The following is a 21,002-nucleotide window of genomic DNA, read 5'->3' on the forward strand; positions in this document are numbered from 1 at the left end:
AACACCGCTGGGAGGTGGGAGTCCTTGGGCTTCAGTGGGTTGTCCTTTGGTTAATATGCTGGGAGTGTTGGGAGGTTCCCTCAGATGATGTTTGGGGGCACCTATGGCTGGATGGGGAGGTGTGGCTCTGTCTCCCTTTCTTCTTCATCCCTGCCCCTTTTCTTCTCATTTTCTGTAGAGCTTTCACTTCTGTTGTGTTCTCTTGTATTTCTTTATTTTTTATTTTATTTTATTTTTATTTTTTTGATACTGGGGATGGAACTCAGGACCTTGCGTTTGCACGGCAGGCGGTGGCAGTACCACTGAGCTAAGTCCCCTCGTCCTGTGTTGCTTTATCTTGAGAGAGACAGGTGACAGATGAGTCCTCCCTGTTTTATGAGGGTTGGATTGGTTGTGGTGGGTCTGCAGCAAGAACCACGAGTTTTGCCTCCACCCCAGGCCACCCCTACTCCGACCATCTCTGCTGTCTGCAGTGCTGAGGTCACACAGCCAGCTGGTGCCTTGACTGGCCCTTGGCTCCAGACCTGGCTCAGGCCTGTTTAGGCTAAAACCTTTATTGCAACTATATTTGCTTGAGCCACAGCCCTGCCACTGCCCAGCAGGTTAGGTGAGCTTTTATAGGCCCCACTCCAGTGTAATCTTCTTCATATTCAGTCTGAGTTCTAAATGGCTGTTTTGCCAGTGAAGTTTTGGGACACCTTGATTTTAAGTTGATGACCTCAGACTTGTTCTGCCCATGATTAGAGAGAATTGAAGAAGATTCATATTTTCACAAAGCAGTGAATGAGGCTAAGAGAATAGGTCTTATCCTCCAAGTGGTGTGAATGTGTAAATGTGAATGAGTGTGTGTGTGTGTGTGTGTGTGTGTGTGTGTGTGTATCTGAGTGTATCTGACCTCAGACCTTCAGATTCATTTGATAGCAGCTGAGCAGAAAAGCCTGCTTGCTAGGCGGTTGGTGTGATGTAAGCCGTGGGTTGGTTCTGATACATAGCTGGTCTGAAGGTATTCTAGTCTCCCAGGTGTCTCTCTGTCTCCCACATTTTGCCAGCAGTGCTCTGTGTGACTGGCAAAGTGACAGAGTCTATCAGAGGGGACAAGGCACTTTGGAATTTCATATCTGAAGATGATGGCAGTTCTGCCAAGCTGATGGAGCCTTATTGCAAGGAGTTTTCAACAGGCTTTTAAGTGGTAGGAACAAGTAGGGAAGCTTTACTTTAGTTGTTATTTCTACCTGGGTCCATTCGTTAGCCTTTGCCGGTACTTACTATGCTTTGAGAACACACAAATGAGTGACAGTGCCCACTGGGGGCCCAAGGTGGGAGCCAAGTGTATACTCCAGGTAGAGAGGGCTTCAAACAGAGCTCTGTGTGCAGAAAGGCTGTCACTTAGTGCAGCCTGGAAAGTGGAGAAGAGCTTTCTCAGAGGAGGAGAGTTCAGAGGAGGGGAAAAGATCCAGGGTATCATGTCCTCCTGGTGCCCTGGCTTGTTCACCACCAGGCAGCTCCCTGTTCCAGCCCCAGACTAGCTTCAGAAAATCCAGAGCGGGCTGCCTGAGCTAAATGGGGTCGGGGTTCAGTGTGAAGACAGACAAGGAAAATTAGAGTTTAGCAGTAAATTTTGGAGTCATGATGTCTGGAGTCAGTAAAAGTGCCAGTGGGGAAATCCAGTGAATTTGATGTGCTGAAATTAAACTTGAGACAGAGGGGCACTAGGGCTTAAAAGACAAAAGGGTAGGTGGTTCCACATAGCAGCTTCTCAGTTTATTGAATTTATCCCTGTAAGAGGAAGTGTAAACTAAAACGTTAAAGCAGCTTTGAAGTGGTAGAGATAAATAGGTAGGTTATGGAGCCAACATATATCATGTTGGAAGGCAAAATATCAGGATCTGAGTTTGGAATTAAGAGGCAAAGTGCAACTAAAATCTTCCCAGAGCAGCCCAAGGGCCCACCCTCAGGCTATAGTCCCCCTGGTAGCAGTTCTCAGGGCCCACTGATGGACACAGAGCTCTCAGGGCATGAGCTGGCTCCTGCCCTTCTGCTCCCTTGGTCCTGCTCCTGGTTTCCTAAACTTGCCCTATAAATCCTCGGGGACCCTGCTGTGTAAACTCTGAAGGGCCTATGGTGACTGCTTCTGCTGCTTCTCCATGTACAGTCCATCTGTGTCTGCTGGTGTGTGAGGGAGATACTCCCAGGCCCAGCAGAAGTGTTGTTGGGAACGCTTTCTGTGGCGGTCTGCAGGGGAGGCAGGAGGCGGTACAGACCAGTGCTGGTCTCTTTGGCCACTGCTGTTAAGCAGCAGAGATGATCACTGCCTGTACTGCCCCACACACACTGTGCCCTGCCAAGGTTCGCACCTCCGCTTCTCCAGCTCTGCTTCCAGCCCTGCCAGAAAAGGACATGGGGGCTTGGGATGGGGATGATGGAGGAGGGGTTCAGGAATGAAGAGGCCACTCCACCTCTCCCCTTCAAAGGGCAGGTGAGGGGCAGGGAGCCTCTGGCAAGAGAAGACACTGCTTTTGGATGAGTTGGTTATCCTAATTCCATTTCCTTATCTGCAGCATAGGACAGTGCTACATGTTCTGCTTTCTTTCCTGGTCAGTGCTAAGGAACAGGCAAATAATAGAAAACAATTTCAATGTGAGGTGCCATTTTGCTATTATTATTCATCTGGGCAAAATTGTCCAGGAAGAAGCTGGACAGGGAGGAATGGTACATTTGTTCATTGGACACCTTTTTATTGGGTGAGAATCCCTTGGTTCTGGGGAGGATGTCCCTGAAGAAGGTATTGGTCATGGCAGTCAGCCCCAGCTCTTGAGGTGTTTTTCTCTCCCCCATAAGAAGTATGGGGTACGGTGGGATTTGTGGGACAGCAGGGCAGAGGACCTGGCTCTGAGTCAGACTCATAACAAGTGGCTGTGAAGCCTTTGGTACATCCCTGCCTCCCTCTGGGCTTCAGTTTAATCTTCTGTGCAAAGTGGAATGGAATCTTCCAAGTTGCTTTCATTCCTAAATAGCCTGGACTGGGAAGTACCAGAAGCAGCCAGTCTTGGTGTGGCCATGTGAGTGTGTGCTGGGTGCATGCCACCTTCCAGTGTTGGGGATCTTTCTCTGCATCTCCCCGTTCTAAGTGTCCCCTAGTCTTCTCCCTGAGCTGCTGTCCCCTGCCCCTTTTTTTCTCTCGCTTTACTAAGGTGCTAGAAACCACCTCCCTGATTTGAGCTGGATTCCTTCCTCTCCTATTCTTTTGACCTCTTTTCTCATTTCTCCTCCATGGAGATATTTCTTTTCTTCCTTTTTTTGGTTTCCTGGCTTCTTCCTTCTGCTACCTGCTACCTGCACACCTGCAGGTACACACAGGCCCCTCCCCGCTGGACTTCTTCCTGGTTCTAAGCCCCCTTACTCATGCTGTGAGGTATCAGTATGGTGCGTGTCTTCTTCTGGCCAGAGATTTGTTGCTTTGCCTTTCCTCTCTCTCTCTACTTCTGGCTCCAGTGTCAGGAGCCATGCCTGGTTGGGTTATTGGTGGTTGTCTGGCTGTTAAACGGGCTGTGTTGGAGGGAGTTGGTAACTCCTGTGCCCTGACGGGTGGGCCCTGGTGAGCAGGATGGTGTCTGGGAGATGGAGCTGGGCCCACCCCAGATGCCACTCCTGGTGTGCTGATTCTTGAAGTGGCCTCTCTGGGGACTGGGCTAGGTGTACTGGCTGCTTTCTTTTCCTGGGGTTTAAGGTCATGCCCAAGTACATTTTTCTTCTCTGCTTCTCTTCTCCCATCTGTTTGATTTCCCTGGAGAAGGGAGGGCTCCCCAAATGCAATGTTAGAGAGCTGCCGAGGCAGGTGTAACAAGCTCAAGTCTTACGTTTTCTTCTAAAAATTACTTGAATTTAGCATTTGCCCCCTTGTATATATGCATGGCAAACATTACTTGCCACAGGATACGTTGGACTTCTGGAAGAAGTGCCATGTTTATCTTGTGGCTTCAGATACCTCCTGGCACATGGCCATGTACCTGGGGTGACAAGTCCCCATGGAGGAGCAGAACATTAGAACTGCTGGCAGGGAAGGCAGATGGAGAGGGGCTCTTCTCATTCCCATCACTGCTTCTAACTGCAGTGCATAACCTGGGCCTCATTATGGACCTCCTTGGGTAGGCACCAAGGAGACCAGAACATCTGGGAGGTCTCTGCTTTAGAGTCCCTCCATCCAAGAGTGAAACAGCCCAGAGAGGCTGGGGTAGCCAGGGTACAGAGTTCATGGCCAAATCAGGTAGGCAGAGGACTTGCCTGGTGGTTTCAGCATGGCCTTCTTTCCACCTCACCAGGAGGAGACTGAACATGATTTGCTGTGGACTAAGAATGCTGATTGTAGCTGAGTGAGGACCCAACTGGGGAGCTGGGAGAGTGATGACAGGGCTTTGGGTTTATGTGAGTCTCCATCTTTCTCTCCTGGGTCCTGGCTCCTAGTTCATCTGTCAGGATATAAGGCAGGGAGTATGTCTTGGTTTTTAGTGTTACATGACCCTGCAGGGTCAGAAACTCCATTCAGTTGATGTGGACACCTCCCACATTTTGAAGCTGAAGACACTAAGGGCCCATCAGAAGCCATACCTAGCCCTCGGCAGATCTAGATCTAGATCTAGAGAAGCCGTCTTTTTTATTTTTGGTAACAGGAATTAAACTCGGGTCCTTGCACTTGCAGGGCAGGCGGTGGAACCACTGAGCTAAATCCCTGGCCCCAAGAGAAACCATCTTTCCAGGGGCTGTCAGGCCTTTTTCCAGGAAAGGCTTGATACTTACATTAGACTACAACTTAGGAAAGACTTACTCCCTCCTGTTCTTAGCCTCCAGCACCTTGTTCTCTTTGTTCTTGCTTCGCCCCCATCTGTCATCCCTGCTTCTGACTCCCAGGAGTATAAATCACCAGTCTTTGGATGATTATTACTGCACATGAAGATCTAATCATAGCCCCATCTTCCTACAGCAGCCACTCCAGACCAGCACTCAGCTACCCACAGCCACTTCACATGACAGCGCCATGTCTGTCTGGGGGTGGAGAAGGTGGGAAGGAAGTTCATGCGGGGGCCTCTGATCTTTCCCTCCTCACTCTCTGTAGAGGAAGACCAAGCGAGGAGGGAAGGAATAGGGTGCAGTGATCACTGGCCTTGGTCTTGCCCTCTGGAGCAGGTGAGCGCGTGGGCAGACATGGCTGATTCCCAAAGGCCAGGGCCCAGGCCGGGCAGGGAAGGGCTTGGCACTCCCTGACTGCTAGCAAAGCAGCTCACCCCTCTGCCTGCTGCTTTTGTCTCCTTTTCCCCCTAGCCGGGGAAAAGCCACAGCGGGGGGAGGGAAGGAGGGAGGGAGGGAGGCAGTGGATCAATTAATTGTACTTAATCTATCAACCCGGATCCTTTTAAGTCCCTGAGCTTGGGTAATTTTCTCTCCTTCTTGAACTTTTATGACTTTTATTGTCTGTGCTATACCATTAGTACATCTTCACCTGTGCACTTAGACACTTTAAGAGGCATAGCTGTAGGGGGAGCAGAGCTGAGAGCCCCATCAGGCACTGTCACCTGGCAGGATTCCTGAGCCCAGCAGGCAGAGCCCCGGAAGCCAGGAAGCACCAAGACAGCATTGCCCATTTCATTTATTCACCCATCCTGTCAGCTGATTTACAGAGCACCTACTGTGTGCCTGCTGCCTGTGACCCTGGGGAAACAGCTATGGAAAAAAACAAGCATGTGGAGCAAATATTTCTGATGCAGGACAGGACAAGTGGTCAGATGTCAATATCACTGGAGAGAGAGACAGCAGGGAAGCGGAGGCTTGTCTGCTCTGGAATGTTGCTCCTTGGCATGTCCTAGGCCCACAGGGTCCTGGGCTGCAGCAGTGGGACTTTTCCATGGTGTGGGTTCTGGCCAAATGGACAGGGATCGGGACTGGAATGATCCAGGCCTGTCATCCCTCCCTCTGCTTTGTGAAGTTTGCAAGCCCCTCTGTGTGGAGGCTTGGTCCCCACCCCAGCCTGGTTGCTGTTGCATTGGTGATGGTGGTGGTCATGGGAACAGCTGAGCACAGCAGAAAGAAGCTCAACAAGGAAAGTGGACTCCTCTCTCCTGGAAGTTAACTCAGCCAGGGAATTCTCATTCAGATGTTTCTAAACAAAGCTGCCACTTCTCAGTGTGGCTTCACCCCAGAGCTCTAAGGGATAGGACAAACCCAAACCCAGTGGCTGCTTTTGGAGTGGTATGTTTGGCATCTCCAGAGGGCTCAGGGCAGGAAGGTTTCCAGTGACTACATGCTGTGGGCCCCTTTCTCCAATGAACCATCACCCCCCATACTCTTCAACCCTGGCTTCTCTGTCCCCTTTGGACTGTGTCTGACAGCATCTTTACCTCCTTAGGGAGGAACTGTTCCAAAGTCATTGCCTTTTCCTTTTGGCATTCAGCAGGCATTTCCTGAGTGCCCTCTGTTGTAGCCTGTGGCCATAGAGGTCACTAGACAGATGGGACAAGTGGGGAGGGCAGGCCTGGGTGAACTGGCGACAGGGTGACCCCCACACACCCCTCTACCTGGACATGCTTCTGGACTTGCAGAATGCATCTTTACACTTACAGTGACATGCTGCAGTTTTGCGTGTCCAGTGATGAGTGTTGCTTTTGGAATTGACTGGGCAGTTTCATGAGTTCCTCTGTTCTGTGGCTTTTCACAGCAGTGTGAGGCTGATGGCTATAGATGTGGGTGAGGTACATAAGCAGGTGAGAGAAAAAGGCACTTCCCACAGGTGGCTGCTGTACCTGGCAGAATGCTCCCCCAGAGACTGCTGCTTTCTGGTCCTTAGTGTCAGATGGCTGAGATGCAGTCAGATCTGGAGACTGGCCCTGAGGTCACTCGCAATGCCCTGTGCATGTGGGGTGACTGGCAGTCCTTGGCTGGCTGCTGGTGGCTTGCGGTGCGTAGTGGATGGTGAGAGCAGATGAGGCTCTGAGGGGAAGGTATAAGGAGGTGCAGGAGAGAAGGAAGAGCAGTGGACTCGCACAGTGCTTCCCAAACATGAGCGAGCATCAGATCTCCTGGAAGTTTTGTGAAAGCAAAGATGCTCAAGTACCCTGAGAGCTTTTGATTTAGAGGATCTACGAAGGGGCTGAGCTCTGCATTTCCTACGGGTCCCTTGGTCCACTGGTCTAACAGGAAGGATGCCAGGATTAGGTGAGATTAGCAGCAAGCAGCACCTGGCTGACATTTCCGGTCAGAAGAGTGGCAGGTGGAGTATCTCAGATGCCAGTGGAGGGGCTCCTTTCACAGAAGTGATCCCCTTCCTCCTGGCTTGGTCAATACCCGGTCAGATCTCATCACTTCTTTGGCACGGTAAAACATTTCCTCTTCCCCTGGTCAGATGGCCTGTGGCCGATGGCACTGTTAGACTTTTAAAAACGAAATCTTCCTTGGGTCCCACCCTCATAGATTATAAAGTAATGGTCCAGGAGGGCCAGGAAGCAGTATGTTTTAAACTTCCCCTGGTGAGCCTGATGAGCAGCCAGATTAGGTTTCTTATTTTTTTTCTTTCTTTTGTTTTTGAGATGGGGTCTCACTCTGTTGCTCAGTCTGGTCTCAAACTCTTGGATTTAAGCAGTTCTCCTGCCTCAGCCTCCTGAGCAGCTGGGACCACAGGCTTGTGCCACCCAGCTTGGGGTTTATTTTCTTTCCACCCCTCAGGTTCTGGGCATTTCTTCTGTGTGGACACACCTGTGTGGCCACCCGTGAGTAATGGTGCATCCTCTCCTGCCTGCTTGTCCTATCTCTCTGGACCAGCCCTTATGCTGCTGGTTATTTTCCTTCCCCCAGGTCCCTAAGAACCCATTGCTGCGAGGTCTTCATCTCATCTGCTACTGAGAATTCCAGATTATTGGGCTTATTTCTTAGGCCACCAGCAGATATTGCTGTCAACACCTTTGGGAGGACTTAAGCTGACAAATGGTTCCCGACATTTGTGTCTTTCAGTGACACAGAGAGTAGAAAATTGTGCAAGAAGATGAAAGTTGACCTCAGCCCAAAGGACAAAAAGGTCGAGTTATTCCATTACCAGTAAGTACACGTGGGCATTTCCAATTTCCAAGTGCTGAGAGCTTTCATTGATATTTTCGGGAACAGCCGTTTTTAAGTTAGATTAATTGCATTGCAGAATGAATTTTCTGTGTTTATAATTCTTTTTTTTAAGTCCTGAACTGTGTTCAATAGCTGAGTCTTATTAGGATGCTTCAGGAAATGGAAGGCATGTATCTTCACAACCATTCTGAGAGTTAACACCTTTTTCTTCTTGTTTGACAGGGATGGTGCATTTCACACCGAATATAATCGAGCTGTGACACTAAAGGTAAACCTACCCCCTTGTTCTCAGCAGAGGTAGAGTCTGGATGGATGCCCAAAGTCTGGCCAGTTCTCTCTGAGAAGGAAGAGGAAGGGCAGACTGCAAACAGGTTCTTCCTGAGGGTCCTTGTCTCTGCAGCCTGTGTCCACAGAGTGTCAGAAAGTTTGTAACTATTTAACACAGGGAACAACCAGCCTTGTAGATCAGTGGGTGAAGGTACAGGAGTTGTCTGATGAGGTGGGTGACACCACAGCACCCCCTCCATGGGTTTAGGTCTCCTTCAAAGCCATCTTCTCATCTCTGCGCTGGTATCCACAGTGGCCACCTGCAGGCCAAAGGGGACATATCTTGCCCAGCTTAGCATGGGGCGTAGGACATGGGCAGATTGGCACCTTTGGGCCAATGCAGCTTATTCCACGTGAGATATGGCTGTCACTGAGAAGTCAGTGGAAAAGCGTAACTGAAAATGCATGAGGTCCTGCAGTCCGCAGGTGCCTGGTTACTGCAGAGTAGTTGCCCAGCTGCAGCCTTTCTGCTCCCAGTTAGCTCTCCTTCAACATCGGGGTCCTCTTCTTCAAGCCTGTCTGCTGTTTCTAGGCCAGCACCATTCCCCTGCCTTGGTGGGGCCAGCTCTATATTTCTTCTGGTTCCAATCTGGGCTGAACTCAGTTTCTCTGATTCTTCTGCTTCTCAGACTGGGTTGGACCCTGCATTCTTGACTCCTTGTCCCACTCTCTTTCTCTGACTGTGTCTCCTTCCATTCTTTCCTGTCTGTCTGTCTATGTAGCAGTCAGTGCTCCCCTCCCTCTGTCTGCCCCTCTCCCTGCCTCTCTCCCTCAGCTCCCCAGGTCATTTCTTATTTATGAACAATTCTTTTTCTTAAGTTGCTACAGCTTTCACCTTATAAAGCCGTTCAGCCCAATTACTCACCATCTTAACGCCCACTGACACACTTGGCGAATTCCTTCATCAGCTAATGCCCTCAGAGACAACACATGCTCCCCAGGAGCAAGATTTCGTTGGGTGGGATGGGGAATTGCTTATGCATTGATAAAGAGGGGCTGGGTTTTTGTTTAATATTTAGCCAGGAACTCTGAGCATCTGTCTGAGGTGATGGAGCAGGGAATAGTGGCTACTCAGAACTATGTATGAGTGAAGTAGCCAGCAGCTCCTGGCCCCAACTTGTAGCTTAATGTCTGATGGAGGAGACAGAGTCCTGCCTTCTGTCCCATTCTTGTAGTCACCTTTTCTGCATCATGAGCTGGAGAAGCAGGCTGGGCAGTGTACAGGGTCAGGGTCTTCAGTTTCAGAGTGAGCAGCCATAATCCCAGGTCCCCCAAAGTTTATGGGACCATGAGGGACCAGGGCAGAGTCCCTGGAATTCCCCAGGGCAGGGGGAGGGTGATGTGGCATTTCCTATGACTGTCAGATGGCTTCTGCCTTTTCCATTTGAGCAGCCAAGATCAAAGGCCGCATTGTCTACTGATTAGCTTTCCTTTGAGGAGTACTCCTGGGGCCCTGTCTCCAGGAAGGTGGAGGAGCCCCTGACAGCATAGGCACACAGTCTGCACACAGTCTGTGTGCCTATTCTGACTGTTGATGCTGTTGATCTGCATGGTTGGGCAGGGGTCTGGACATAGTGCTGTGGACAACTAGGGAGGCCAGAGGCCAGATAAGTGAGGGTTTTTAAAAAATTTTTTTAGCTGTACTGGGAATTGAACCCCAGGCCTTCACACTAAGCTACATCCTGGACCCTTTATTTATTGATTCATATTTTTACGTTGTGGAAGGTTCTTGCTAAGTCATTGTGTAGTCTGAGTTAGGCTCAATCTTGTAGTCTTCCTGCCTCAGCTTCCTGGAGTGCTTGGGTCATGGGCTTGTGCCACCACGCCTGGCAAGTGAGGGCTTATTACATCTCCCCATGTGCAAATCGCAGGAAACTCAAAAGAGTTTTATAAGCAGCTTTCTGCTTATTGGCCAGTGTCTACCAAAGTCTTCATGTAAGTGATGAGGGCCAGCTCCAAAACTGCTTGGGAACCTCAATTCAGGTGTCCCTATGATGGACTGTCCCAAGACATTGTAGCTGTGAGCCATGCCCATAGCCATGGAGATGTCCTATGGCCAAGTGCATCTGTTGGACCATTTCCCTGGGATTCTGAGCAACCAGATAGGAAGGACTAGTGTGGGCTCCCAGGGGCTGCTTCCTGTGGACATCCACCCAGGGATGGGTAGTTAGACCCACTTGGAGAGAACCTGAGGATGGGATCATTCAGCTTCAGTTAGATGAGAACGATCTTCACCTGCAAAGCAGAAGGCTATGAGCGTGGCTGTTCAAGTTTTACATTAAATGGGGCCATTTCCTTTTCCCACCCCACTGTCTTTATTTCCTAATACTGAGGGGCATGTCGGGGTGGGGAGCAGGGAGTCTGTGCTAACTCTGAAGCTCAGCTCCCCCAGTTGTGGGAACAGGAGCCCCCAGGGCAGCAGCTCCCTGACCTGTTGTGGGTTCCCGATCCCACTGGCTGTCTGCTGGACAAGACCTTCTCTCTAGAGCAGTGAGTGTGGACCATAGCGTGTGGGTTCCCCTCACTTGGAGGTCTCTAGATTGTGCACCCTAGACAGAGGTACCCTAGACCAGATATTTCCGAAACATGGGCTGGTGGGCACTCACTAGCACCCTTCTCCCGCCACCTGGGCAGGTGCCTGTGCAGCAGTGGGTAGTGTTAGCTTCAGGAAGGAGGTGCCATTTCCCCTTGGGCCTGTGTTATCCCAGCAGAAGATAATCAGGATCAAATCACTCCGAACTCAGTTTAGATCATGACATGCCGAGAAGCTATGATTATCTGCTTATGGGATTGGCAGTTTTAGTGGGTGCAGGGATATGAAAATATTCACTTTAAGACTGGAGACCTTTGTTCAGTTGACCAGAAAGGCTTCTGGGAAGAGATAAGATTTAGTAGAAGTACTAGTGTCTCTCTGGTTGAATAAGCCAACTCATTGTCTCAAATTTCCACCTTTTTGCCCATGAAGATATGTACCCATAGTAGGGATGGATCAGCCGACCAGTAAGGAAAAGCCTGGTGGGAGTGGCAGAGGCGCATTTTAGGACACTTGGTGGTGATGTTGTGGACAGTGGAAATAGCTCACCTCCAAGCACGTGTCACATTTCAGTCTCATGCCTGGCAATTGGCATACCTGAGTACCAAGGCAGGAAATTGGCAGGTTCTTGATTCCTCACCTCTTCCTTTGCCTAGCTAAAATGCATGTTCTTTTTTCTCTTTTTTTTCTTAGTCTGTAGTAGCCTTTTTGAAGGATCCAAAAGGGCCCCCACTGTGGGAAGAAGATCCTGGAGCCAAAGATGTTGTCCACATTGACAATGAAAAGGTAATTTCTTCCCTATCGGTTTTGATGGAAACTGGAACCTTTTCTGGTGCCTGAGTCTCCCAAAGAGAGGCGCTCAAGGATTCCAGGATCACTTGTGCTTTCATCCACGGAGACTAGGCCAGGACCCTAGTATTTGATTGCCCTTCCCAGCTCCATGATAGAACCAATAGGAGATCACAGGTGGCTACTTGAGAACCTTCTCCACCCCCACTGCCTTATTTAATGTATGCAAAATGTTTAGGTTTTCCTTATAAGAGTATAGATTTAAATGTACTCCCCTCACTACCTAATCTAGATGTCGGTAGGATTTTGCAGTTTGTGAGTTATTGTGTATCTTACACACGTTATTTACCCACTTAAGGTTTAATTTTCAGAGTGGTCCGGGGATGGGGGAGTAGGTAGAAGGGTGCTTCTGGTTTTCAGTCTTCATTAGATCTTTGAGGATTTAAGCAAAGCCATGATACAAACTTTCCCTCCTTGCACTGCTTGCCTCTGGCCTGAGTGTGTCCCTTTATCCTATCTGTTTGGAGTCATGTCTTATTTTGCTTGCTTATGCCTTCACATAGAGATGGGTAAGGTCCTCTCGTACATTTCAAATGGTCCGTGAGGCAAGCAATGTTTTTTTTTTTTTTTAATAGGTGGAGAGAGAATGCTTACTTTCACCTTACTGAAATGAAACATAACTTTTATCTTCCATTGCTGCTTCTTCCCTTTTATTAAAATTATTGACTCTGCTTCCAGCCCAGTGCTGGGGACAGAACACAGGGTCTTGTTCATGCTAGACAAACACTCTGCCACTGAGCTGCATCCCTAGCCTTGACTCTGCTCTCAGTGCTTGTGAGATCACAAGGAAATGACGCCTTTTTAACTTTCTGGAAGAGACATTAATGCGGTCATTGTGGGTACCCGAAAGGGTTTAGTCTTTGGTGATTCAGTTTCAGGGTCTGGGCATCAATTTCTCTGGGATGGTAAGTGTTGTCACCTCGAAGGTAAAGTTTTTTAAAAGTGGATGGGGGACAAGGCAAGAGGGGCAAATGTCAGGAGAGCGTGGATGGGTACCTACAGCTATGAGATACATAATTATTGCTCCTGTGATGATAAATGTTTTTAGCTTCTCTGTAAAGCAATTGCCTGGCATCTCCCTACTCCTAAAGTCACGTCCCGAACTTCCTAAAATTGTTCTCCTGTAGCTGGAGGAATAGTAATCAGTGTTTTCTTTACTGTTCTCCTCTTGTTATTCTTTGTGCTCTTTTCTCTCGAACAGAAATACAAAGTCTAAGTTGCTTCTCTGCCACTAGAATCCCCACATTAAATTATTAAAAGTTCCAAATTCTAGTTTGAATTATTAATTGAATTTGTAGGGTTACTTTGTGAAGGTAATTAAGCATGTAACATTTGTTATTACTCAAAACCAATGAAACCAAATTGCTACCAGCCTAATCAAACCTTTCCTTCTCAGATCTTTCTGTAGAGATCTCAGGAGATGATTTTTACTGTGTTTGCATCCTTCATCCTGAGTTAGGGTCTGTGTTTGTCAGTTTTCATCATTGTGACAGATACTGGAGGAAGTCAACTTAAAGGAGGAAATGGTTATTTTGGCTCATTGTTCCAGAGGTTTCAGTCCATGTTCACTTGGCCTTATTGCGTCTGGGCTTAGGATGAGGCAGAATCATCATGGCAGGGTGCATGCGCTAGAGCAGAGCTGCTCTTGGCAGTCAAGAAGCAGAAAGGAAGGGGCTGGAGACTAGATATAGTCCCTAAGGTCATGCTCCTGTGGTCCACTTCTGTTTCCATCAGGCTAGGAGAGCAGGCTAGGTTTCCATCTGCTCAGTGGAGAGCACTTGCCTCACATGATGACAAGGCCCTGGGTTCCATCCTCATGATCCAGTCACTTCCCAAGCAGCAATCTGCTAACAACCAAGCCTTTGACACAATGAGCCTTTTAAGGGGACATTTTAGATAATAGCTGTAGCAGGGTCAAATATTTGTGTGAAAGTTGTCACAATCAAAATGTAGTCACTTGTGTTAAGCCCTCACAAAAACTAAAATAAAGCTGTGAAGTTATGAAGGAAGGATCTTGTGCATGTATGCTGGATGATAAGAACTGCCACAAAAGATGGCAGCAAGTCTACCCCTTGGGCAAGGACTACTTCTGCAAAGACTCCTTCCTGTTCAGTGCCTGTTCAGCCTTGGACTGCTGGCACCCTTGGTGTTGCTCCTGGCACTTTTGTATATAAGGATTATTGTTTCACAATAACTTATTGTTTTTGTCACTTTCTTGTCACTGAGATGCAATACTCAACACCTGAAAAACTACAGGAGGAGAGGTTTATTTTGGCTTAGTTTGTAGAGGGTTTAGTCCATAATCAGCTGGCTCCAAGGCAGGGCAGCGTAGCAGAGGAGAGAGACAGCTCATGCCATGGCAGCTGGAAGCAGAGAGAAATCAAGATCAAAAGAGGAGTTAGATACACCCTTCCAGGCCACACCCTCAGTGACCCACCCCCTCTGACCAGGCTTCACCTCCCAACCTCACATTAGCTATAAACTGATCAGTGGACCAATCCCTGATGAGTGTGATGCCCCCAAGATCCAGTTACCTCCCCAAAGCCCCACCTCTGAGTACACAAGGCATTGGGGGGGATATCGAGATATAAAACATAGCACTTACATAATCCTTCTCATTTTATCTTTAAAAGTTTTCCTTTCCCTGTCCTCTTCGAATACACCCTGGTTTCTGTGGCTTGCATATTCAGCATTGTGCTGTGCTCTGTTTTAAAATGAGTGCTAAAGCCTCTAGCTATGTAAATTAGAGTAAACTTTTTCAGGATTTATTATAAAATATTTTAGATAACCAATGAAGAAAGTATAATCTCTTCTACCTAACTCGAAATTAAGGAATACAGACTTACTGTTGGAAATTTGGAAAATGTAACTTATTCATAAAAGAAAAACACAAATCACCCCATACTTTTTCACTGAGAGATGCCCACTGATATTTTTGTGCTTTTCCAGGCTTTTAATGGTAATGCATACATCAGTATTTTTACTCACAAAAATGTTGTTCCATTTATATGCTGTTTTGTGAATTGCTCCCCCCTTAATGTAACATACCCATCTTATTGTGACATTAAATATTCCTCTTCAGCATTTTTAACACTGCAGGAGTATTCCATTGTGTGGGACATGCCATCATTTTATTTATCTAATGCCACATTGCTGCCAGAAAGCTGCATTTCGACATTTCTCTTGTTTTCTTTATTATTCAAAAGAGAAAACCTCTAATTTTCTTCTGTGAAAACTGGTTAGAGGCACTTTTTAAAATCAAAACGTGCAGTGTCTTAGTGCTTCACTGCAGTCTGGAATGGATCTACCTTTTCTCATCCATCACTGGCTCTCGTTGGAAGAAAAGTCCTTACCCTGCTAGCACTGAAGTCTTTACCTTAATGTTGTTGTGACCATTTGTCTTTTTACACTTATTGTATTTATTTAACAAGTCATTATATACTGTCTAATAATGTGCTAGCCTCTGGCCTAAAGGTTTTACAAATACCAATGATCTTTTTGGTTTATAACCTACTGGAGGGTGAGACAGACCCCATCCAATGCCTTGTGGGTGCAGCGATCCTGGGATGACTTCGAGCCAGGGAAGAGAGGAGCCCCGATACCACAGCAAGCAGATTCCCCAGCTGGCCAAGCTGGCAGATGTGGAAACAGCTGCTTCCCCACAGCAAAACCCTTTCTGAAATCACACAAAGGAATTGTCTTTTCAACAGCCTTATGGAAAAAAACAGCTCCTTGCCATCTTTTATTGTTTAGTTGGAGCTGAAAGTAAAGCCAGTGGCCTGGTCCTGGGTGTTGCATTACACCAGATGGCCTTGGCAGCACCATTTGTCCTCCCAGGGCCTCAATTTCCCCCTCTGTGATATTTGAGGGAGGCTAGAATAGATAAGCTCTAAGGTTCTTCCAGCTCCTGGTGTCCTGACTATGTCTGTGTTTCTGAGGTACTCACCCCTGTGCCTCCTGCACACTGGGCACCAGGCAGGGAGAGGGCATGTGCCATTATTGCTGGGTGTGACCTGTGTGTGACTTGCTGCTGTTGTCTCTCTTTGTGCCTCAGGACTTCAGACGGCTCCTGAAGAAGGAAGAGAAGCCGCTCCTCATGATGTTTTATGCCCCCTGTGAGTGAATGTTCTTCTGGCCAACATGCATTTTCGGTCTCCATGAGTGTTGTGAGGTGTTGAAGTTTTTAGGGGACAACTAGGAACCAGCCCCAGGCTCTTACTGGATTGCTCTGCGCCTCTTGGCCTTCCTTTCAGTCTTTGCGTCTTGCCCCTCCTCCTGCTGTCCTTGTCAGCTCTCTTCAACCTTCTCTCTTTACCCTGAGCTCCAAAAAACAGTACAGACCTCCTGCCTAGGTAGCTCCATCTTCCCACACCCCTGCTTTCTGTGGGTCCACAGACCCTCGTGCCCCTTCCTGCCCCATGGAACCACGGCTGGGCATCATGTGCACCTTCTCTGGTGCTGCTGCTCTTCTGCCTCCCCTGGGGTACCCTGTACCTCACAGCCCAGGCCTGGCTTGCCTCTGAGGCAGCCCCTCCAGGAGTGGCTCCTAGGACAGGATCAGAGAGAGCTGGAGCCCTGGGATTTGGGCTTTGTCCTTGTGTGAGGACAGAGGCTGTGAGGAATGGCAGAAGGGTTGTCAAGGTAACAGCCTGAAGCCTTGGCTTCAGGTTCCCGCTGTACACCCATGAGCTAGGTGAGCTTAAGTCTTTCAGCGGAACTCAGTCCCCATACCTATAAGAGAAGGATTGTATCAGAACAGGGGCTTCCAAAGGTTTTTCCAAACTTTTAAAATTCTTTTTATACAGAATTAAAAGTATTTTACATTGCAGCCCAATACTATAAGTATATATATGTAAATAAGCTGAAACTAAACCATACTTAACCTCACTGTTTGCCATTTACTCTGCCAGATGTTGTGCACATTGTTCTTGTTTCTGTGGTGTTGTATTGAAGACTTACTGGTTAGGCCTACAAGCCTTTAAGGAAGGGTCAGCAAATTGTGGCCCACAGCTGGCCACTGTGTTTTGTAAATTAACTTTTATTGGAACACAGCCATGCCCATACATGAACACATTGTCTTGACTGCTTTTGAACTGTGACAGTGGATTAGTTGTGAGAGACATAATGTCAGGTATTCACTGTCAAGCCACCCTGCAAATTCTTGAGTCCCAAGCCACAGAGAGGTGAGAACCTGGAAAAGCCCTTGGAGCTGGGACTCTGGGACCTGCCCCTGCCCTTCAGGAAGCCAGAGGTGTCCCTATCTGCTGAAGGCTGGAGAAAAAAGGGGGCTGTGTGTGATGGGAAGTGGGTGTGTCCAGGTGTGTGACACCAGGCTTCTGTCGACTCTTGAAAGTTCTCAATTCCCTGTACCTGAGAAGTGCTTTAAGCAGAGGCCCCTCTCTCTCCACACAAGCAATGGTGCTGAGGCCCCTGGCCCGTGCTCCTCTGTGGGGCTCTGAAGCTTGTTTGCTGTGACCACAGGGTTGCAGGACCCCTTGGGCCCCAGGGTGTCTTCCTGTGGTGGAGGCTCTGTATCCTCCTTTCTGCAGACCCCACTCCACCCAGCACAGTCTGCACTCTCACTCTGGCTCATCTCCTCATCGTTGTTTGTTAGATTGTTTGCCCTTTTTCTTTCTGCTTGGAGGGGTCTTGTGAACCCCTGGCCATGGGTTGCTTCAGGAGTTGCCCTGTCTCCACAGCTCTAGGGAGTGGGGCCTCCTTGGGTTTCTCTCGAACCCTCAGGGCTCAGGCCACTGGAGAAGTGGCACGATGACTCTGGTGGGCGTTAGTAGGCAGGGCGTGTTGTGAGGCAGAGTGGTGGCACAGCCGCACAGGTTTCCGAGTAATGACTTTAATCATTTTAAAAGAGCAGTTCACCAGCAGTTTGCACCTGATGTTTGTCTCATGTGTTCCCGCCCTCGCCCAGGCTGCCTGTCTTATTCATTGCTGCAGAAATGAGAGCATAGTGATTATCTTTATATAATAGGAATCTGGGGCTGGGACATTAGGAACCTCAAAGGAGCCACAAAGCATATTAGTGGTGGGAGAGGGAAGAGAACACCATGTTGCTAAGTTAAGCTTTCAGTGGGGGATCACATTGGATGGCCTCCAAGGTCCTGGGACCCACGGACTCCTTTTGTTATGTGTGCATTTGTAATGAAACAAACTTGTGCTTTTATTATACTAGTTCAATTCAGCCTTCATGACCTACCTCATAATTCAGCCTATTCCTGGGATACACAGCAATTCCCTACCTGGGAAGTCTGCTGGGATTCTGATTCTCTGATTACATGTGGGGCAAATGAACCCAGAGGCAATGGGAGTCTTTTGTGGTGACAAGGAATGAGGGTCCCCAGGACCCACTGCTTGTTCAGTAAATGTTTGTTCACTGAATTAATGAGAAAATAAAAAGGCTGACTGCTCTGACTTGTGGGCTTTGAGAGTGATAATTAGTCTTACCTCTTCCCTTGCCTCACAGTTGAATCTGCTGGAAGATAAACTCAGATAAGAATCACAGTCCCAGCTCTATTTTTGGTAAAGTTAAATTGGAAACTGGCTTGGCCCATAGCTTCCTATTACTCTTCTATCTCCTCTCCCCCCTAGTCCCTTTATTCACCCAGAACTGCTGGCCTCCAGCCTTGGGGACAGCTGGCTGGCTTGTCACCTGTTTGGGGAAGAGGGGAGGGCAATGTTGTTGCAGGGTGCAGATGGGCAGAGCTGGAAGAAAGGCCACACCTGAGGGGACAGATGATCAGTTCAGCTCCTGTGCCCTGAGTGTCACCCTCCAGTTGCTGAGTGAAGAGGAAGTGTGACACCCTTCATTACCCCAGGATATGGAGTGGCCTCATGTTCCCCCTGTGAAGCGTTCCTCACATCGAAGATGGGGAGGCCGACTGGCAGGCCTTGTGTCTCCCGGGCACTGGCCCTCACCTACTGAGGGCCAGCCCTGCCTAACACCTGGGGGACAGGTACTATCTCCACTTCACAGACAGGGACACTGAGGCTCAGACAGTCCAGGTTACTCACCAGGGTCCCACAGCCAGCAAGGATCAAGGGGAAATGAGAACAGAGTCTGGTTCCTCAGAGCCGAGCTTCCTTTCCACCATGCAGTCTCTTCTTCCCTACCACAGGCATCCACCTGAGCATTCTCACTGTGCCTGTCCTTATTTCCATTCTCCCCTGTGAAGTGTCCCCTGACAAGCATCATATTCCTTCCATTGTGCCACAAGTGCTGTCCCTGTCTTGACAGCGGGCTCCCAAAGCAGATGCTGTGGCTTACACTGGCCCTACCTCACAGCAGCTCCTGCCCTCCTCCTTCTCCCCCAGTGAAAGCCTGGATTGAGGGCAGGAACGGGAGCCCAGGCTTGGTATGCAGGGTAGGTGTGTTTGTGTGTGTGTGTGTATACACCTGGGTGTCAGGCAGGAATGTTGGGAGGGGCCGTGGGCATGGTTTATCAAAATCTCCTGCCTCTGCATCTTGCCCATAGGCTTGGTGCTGGGGACTAGGTCCTGGTGGCCTAGGAGGACTCCTCTCCATCTCCTCCCGCTTCTCAGTGTCTCTGCCCCATGGGCCGCATGGGCCCTGGCCCTGCTTTCCCAGTTCAGATGAGAACCAGCCTGACACATTGTTCCAGGCAGCTTTGGTTTCTGTGGCCTTCAGCGTTGTCTCAAAACCTGTTTTGCAGCACAGCAGCTGTCAGAAAGGGTGACAGCCTGGCATGTCACAATTTCTGGTAGCTGGGGAAACTGCTTCTTGTGTCTGGTGGGCTCTACAGAAACATGTCCTGCTCTAGTTGGATTTTAATTATGGGATGGGTTGAAATCAAGGCCCCTGTGAAGTAGTAATGGATATTTGGGGCCTGGCCAGCCTGACCCTGACCACAGAGAGGGCTGAGCCAAGGCCAGGACAGGATGCTCTGAAGACAGCCGGCAGGGCCCTGGGCCAGTCTGGTCCAGCCCACCTCACCTGCCAGAGGAAGCAGTGGCCCAGAGAAAGGAGGCATTGGCGAGTCACTGACAGGTTAGCGCCGTGTCCTGAGTCCAGGCCCAGTGCTCCTCCCACCAGCCAGAGCCAGCAGCATTTATGCCTGGCCTGCCTCTACTCATTGCTTAATTATCCTTGTTAATACAAGAGAAAAGAGGCATGAAAATTTCAGAAGTCATTGTGTTTATGGTCGCCAGCCTTGCTTCCTAGTGGCATTTGACTCTGGTCTCTGCCTGGGTGGTGAGGAGCGACCTTTAGCTGTGTGCGCAGGAGGCTGCTCTCCTGACATGTCCTGGCCCCTGTATTCCTGTGGAGCTCAGCGGCAGCACCGAGTTATTCTGGTCTTTGCTCTTCCTGCTTGTGTCACTTTTGCTTATTCGGTCTAACATCTATAGAGGGACCGCTGAGCTCTGCCCTGTTTTATGCCATTAAGACCATAATCTCTTTGGGTGCCAGGGCCCCTGCCTCCTACTCCTTTTGTATTCCCAGGGTCTGGGATAGTCCCGAGTTTCAAAGCCAGGTACGTGTTTTTGAGGGGAAGACATCCTGGGAGGAGGAAGGCAGAGCACCAGGGCCCTGCTGTCACTGTAACCAGTTTGTTTCTCTCCTGCCTGTGACAGGGTGCGGTATGTGCAAGAGGATAATGCCACATTTCCAGAAGGCTGCGACCCAGCTACGAGGCCACTTCGTAAGTGAGGTGCCAGCACAGCTGAGAGGCCCCTGGGCCCTGTGGCGGAGGGCCCTACGGGCTTGGTGGGGCGGGCAGGCTCTGAAAGGATGAGGAGATTCCCTGCTGCCTGACAGCTTCAGAAACAGCTTTGCATGTGGCTTGAAGGCCTGTTCTCCATGAAGTCAAGAACGAGCACCACAAAGTTTCTGAGACCAGGAGAGCCTGGCACCTGCCAAGGCCAGTTATAAAATAGAAAACCAGCAAGCCACACTCTTGGCATTGCCCAGTGGTGGGGATCAAAGCCAGAACAGCAGGGATCTGCAGTTACTGGCATAGGGCTCCAAAGTGGGCCGAAGCTATTGCCATGGAGCCCAGGGCAAAGAGGGGGGTCGGTGACAAGGATGGTGGACCAGGGGCCCCGAGCAGAGTCCCAGAGGCCACACCCTGCCTGGGGCCCCCCAGCCGTGTGTTCCTGCAGTGTAGGAAGGATGGCGGAAAGCAGAGCAGAAAGAGGCAAGATCAGCCACAAGGTGGGAGAA

General features: G+C 49.3%; 1 protein-coding gene across 1 annotated transcript in view; it reads left to right on the forward strand.

The window, feature by feature from the left end:
* Positions 1 to 21,002, forward strand: part of Pdia5 (protein disulfide isomerase family A member 5) — an 86,586-nt gene that overhangs the window by 23,781 nt on the left and 41,803 nt on the right. Inside the window, exons 4-8 of the mRNA XM_004873617.3 lie at positions 7,996 to 8,079; positions 8,323 to 8,368; positions 11,654 to 11,746; positions 15,864 to 15,924; positions 20,414 to 20,481. Coding sequence (XP_004873674.2) covers positions 7,996 to 8,079; positions 8,323 to 8,368; positions 11,654 to 11,746; positions 15,864 to 15,924; positions 20,414 to 20,481 — 352 coding nt within the window. The remainder of the gene's footprint in view (positions 1 to 7,995; positions 8,080 to 8,322; positions 8,369 to 11,653; positions 11,747 to 15,863; positions 15,925 to 20,413; positions 20,482 to 21,002) is intronic.

This window comes from Heterocephalus glaber, unplaced genomic scaffold (assembly GCF_053883595.1).
Source record: "Heterocephalus glaber isolate CG9 unplaced genomic scaffold, H.glaber_assembly_v1.0 deba00000122, whole genome shotgun sequence".
Classification (NCBI taxonomy): domain Eukaryota; kingdom Metazoa; phylum Chordata; class Mammalia; order Rodentia; family Bathyergidae; genus Heterocephalus; species Heterocephalus glaber.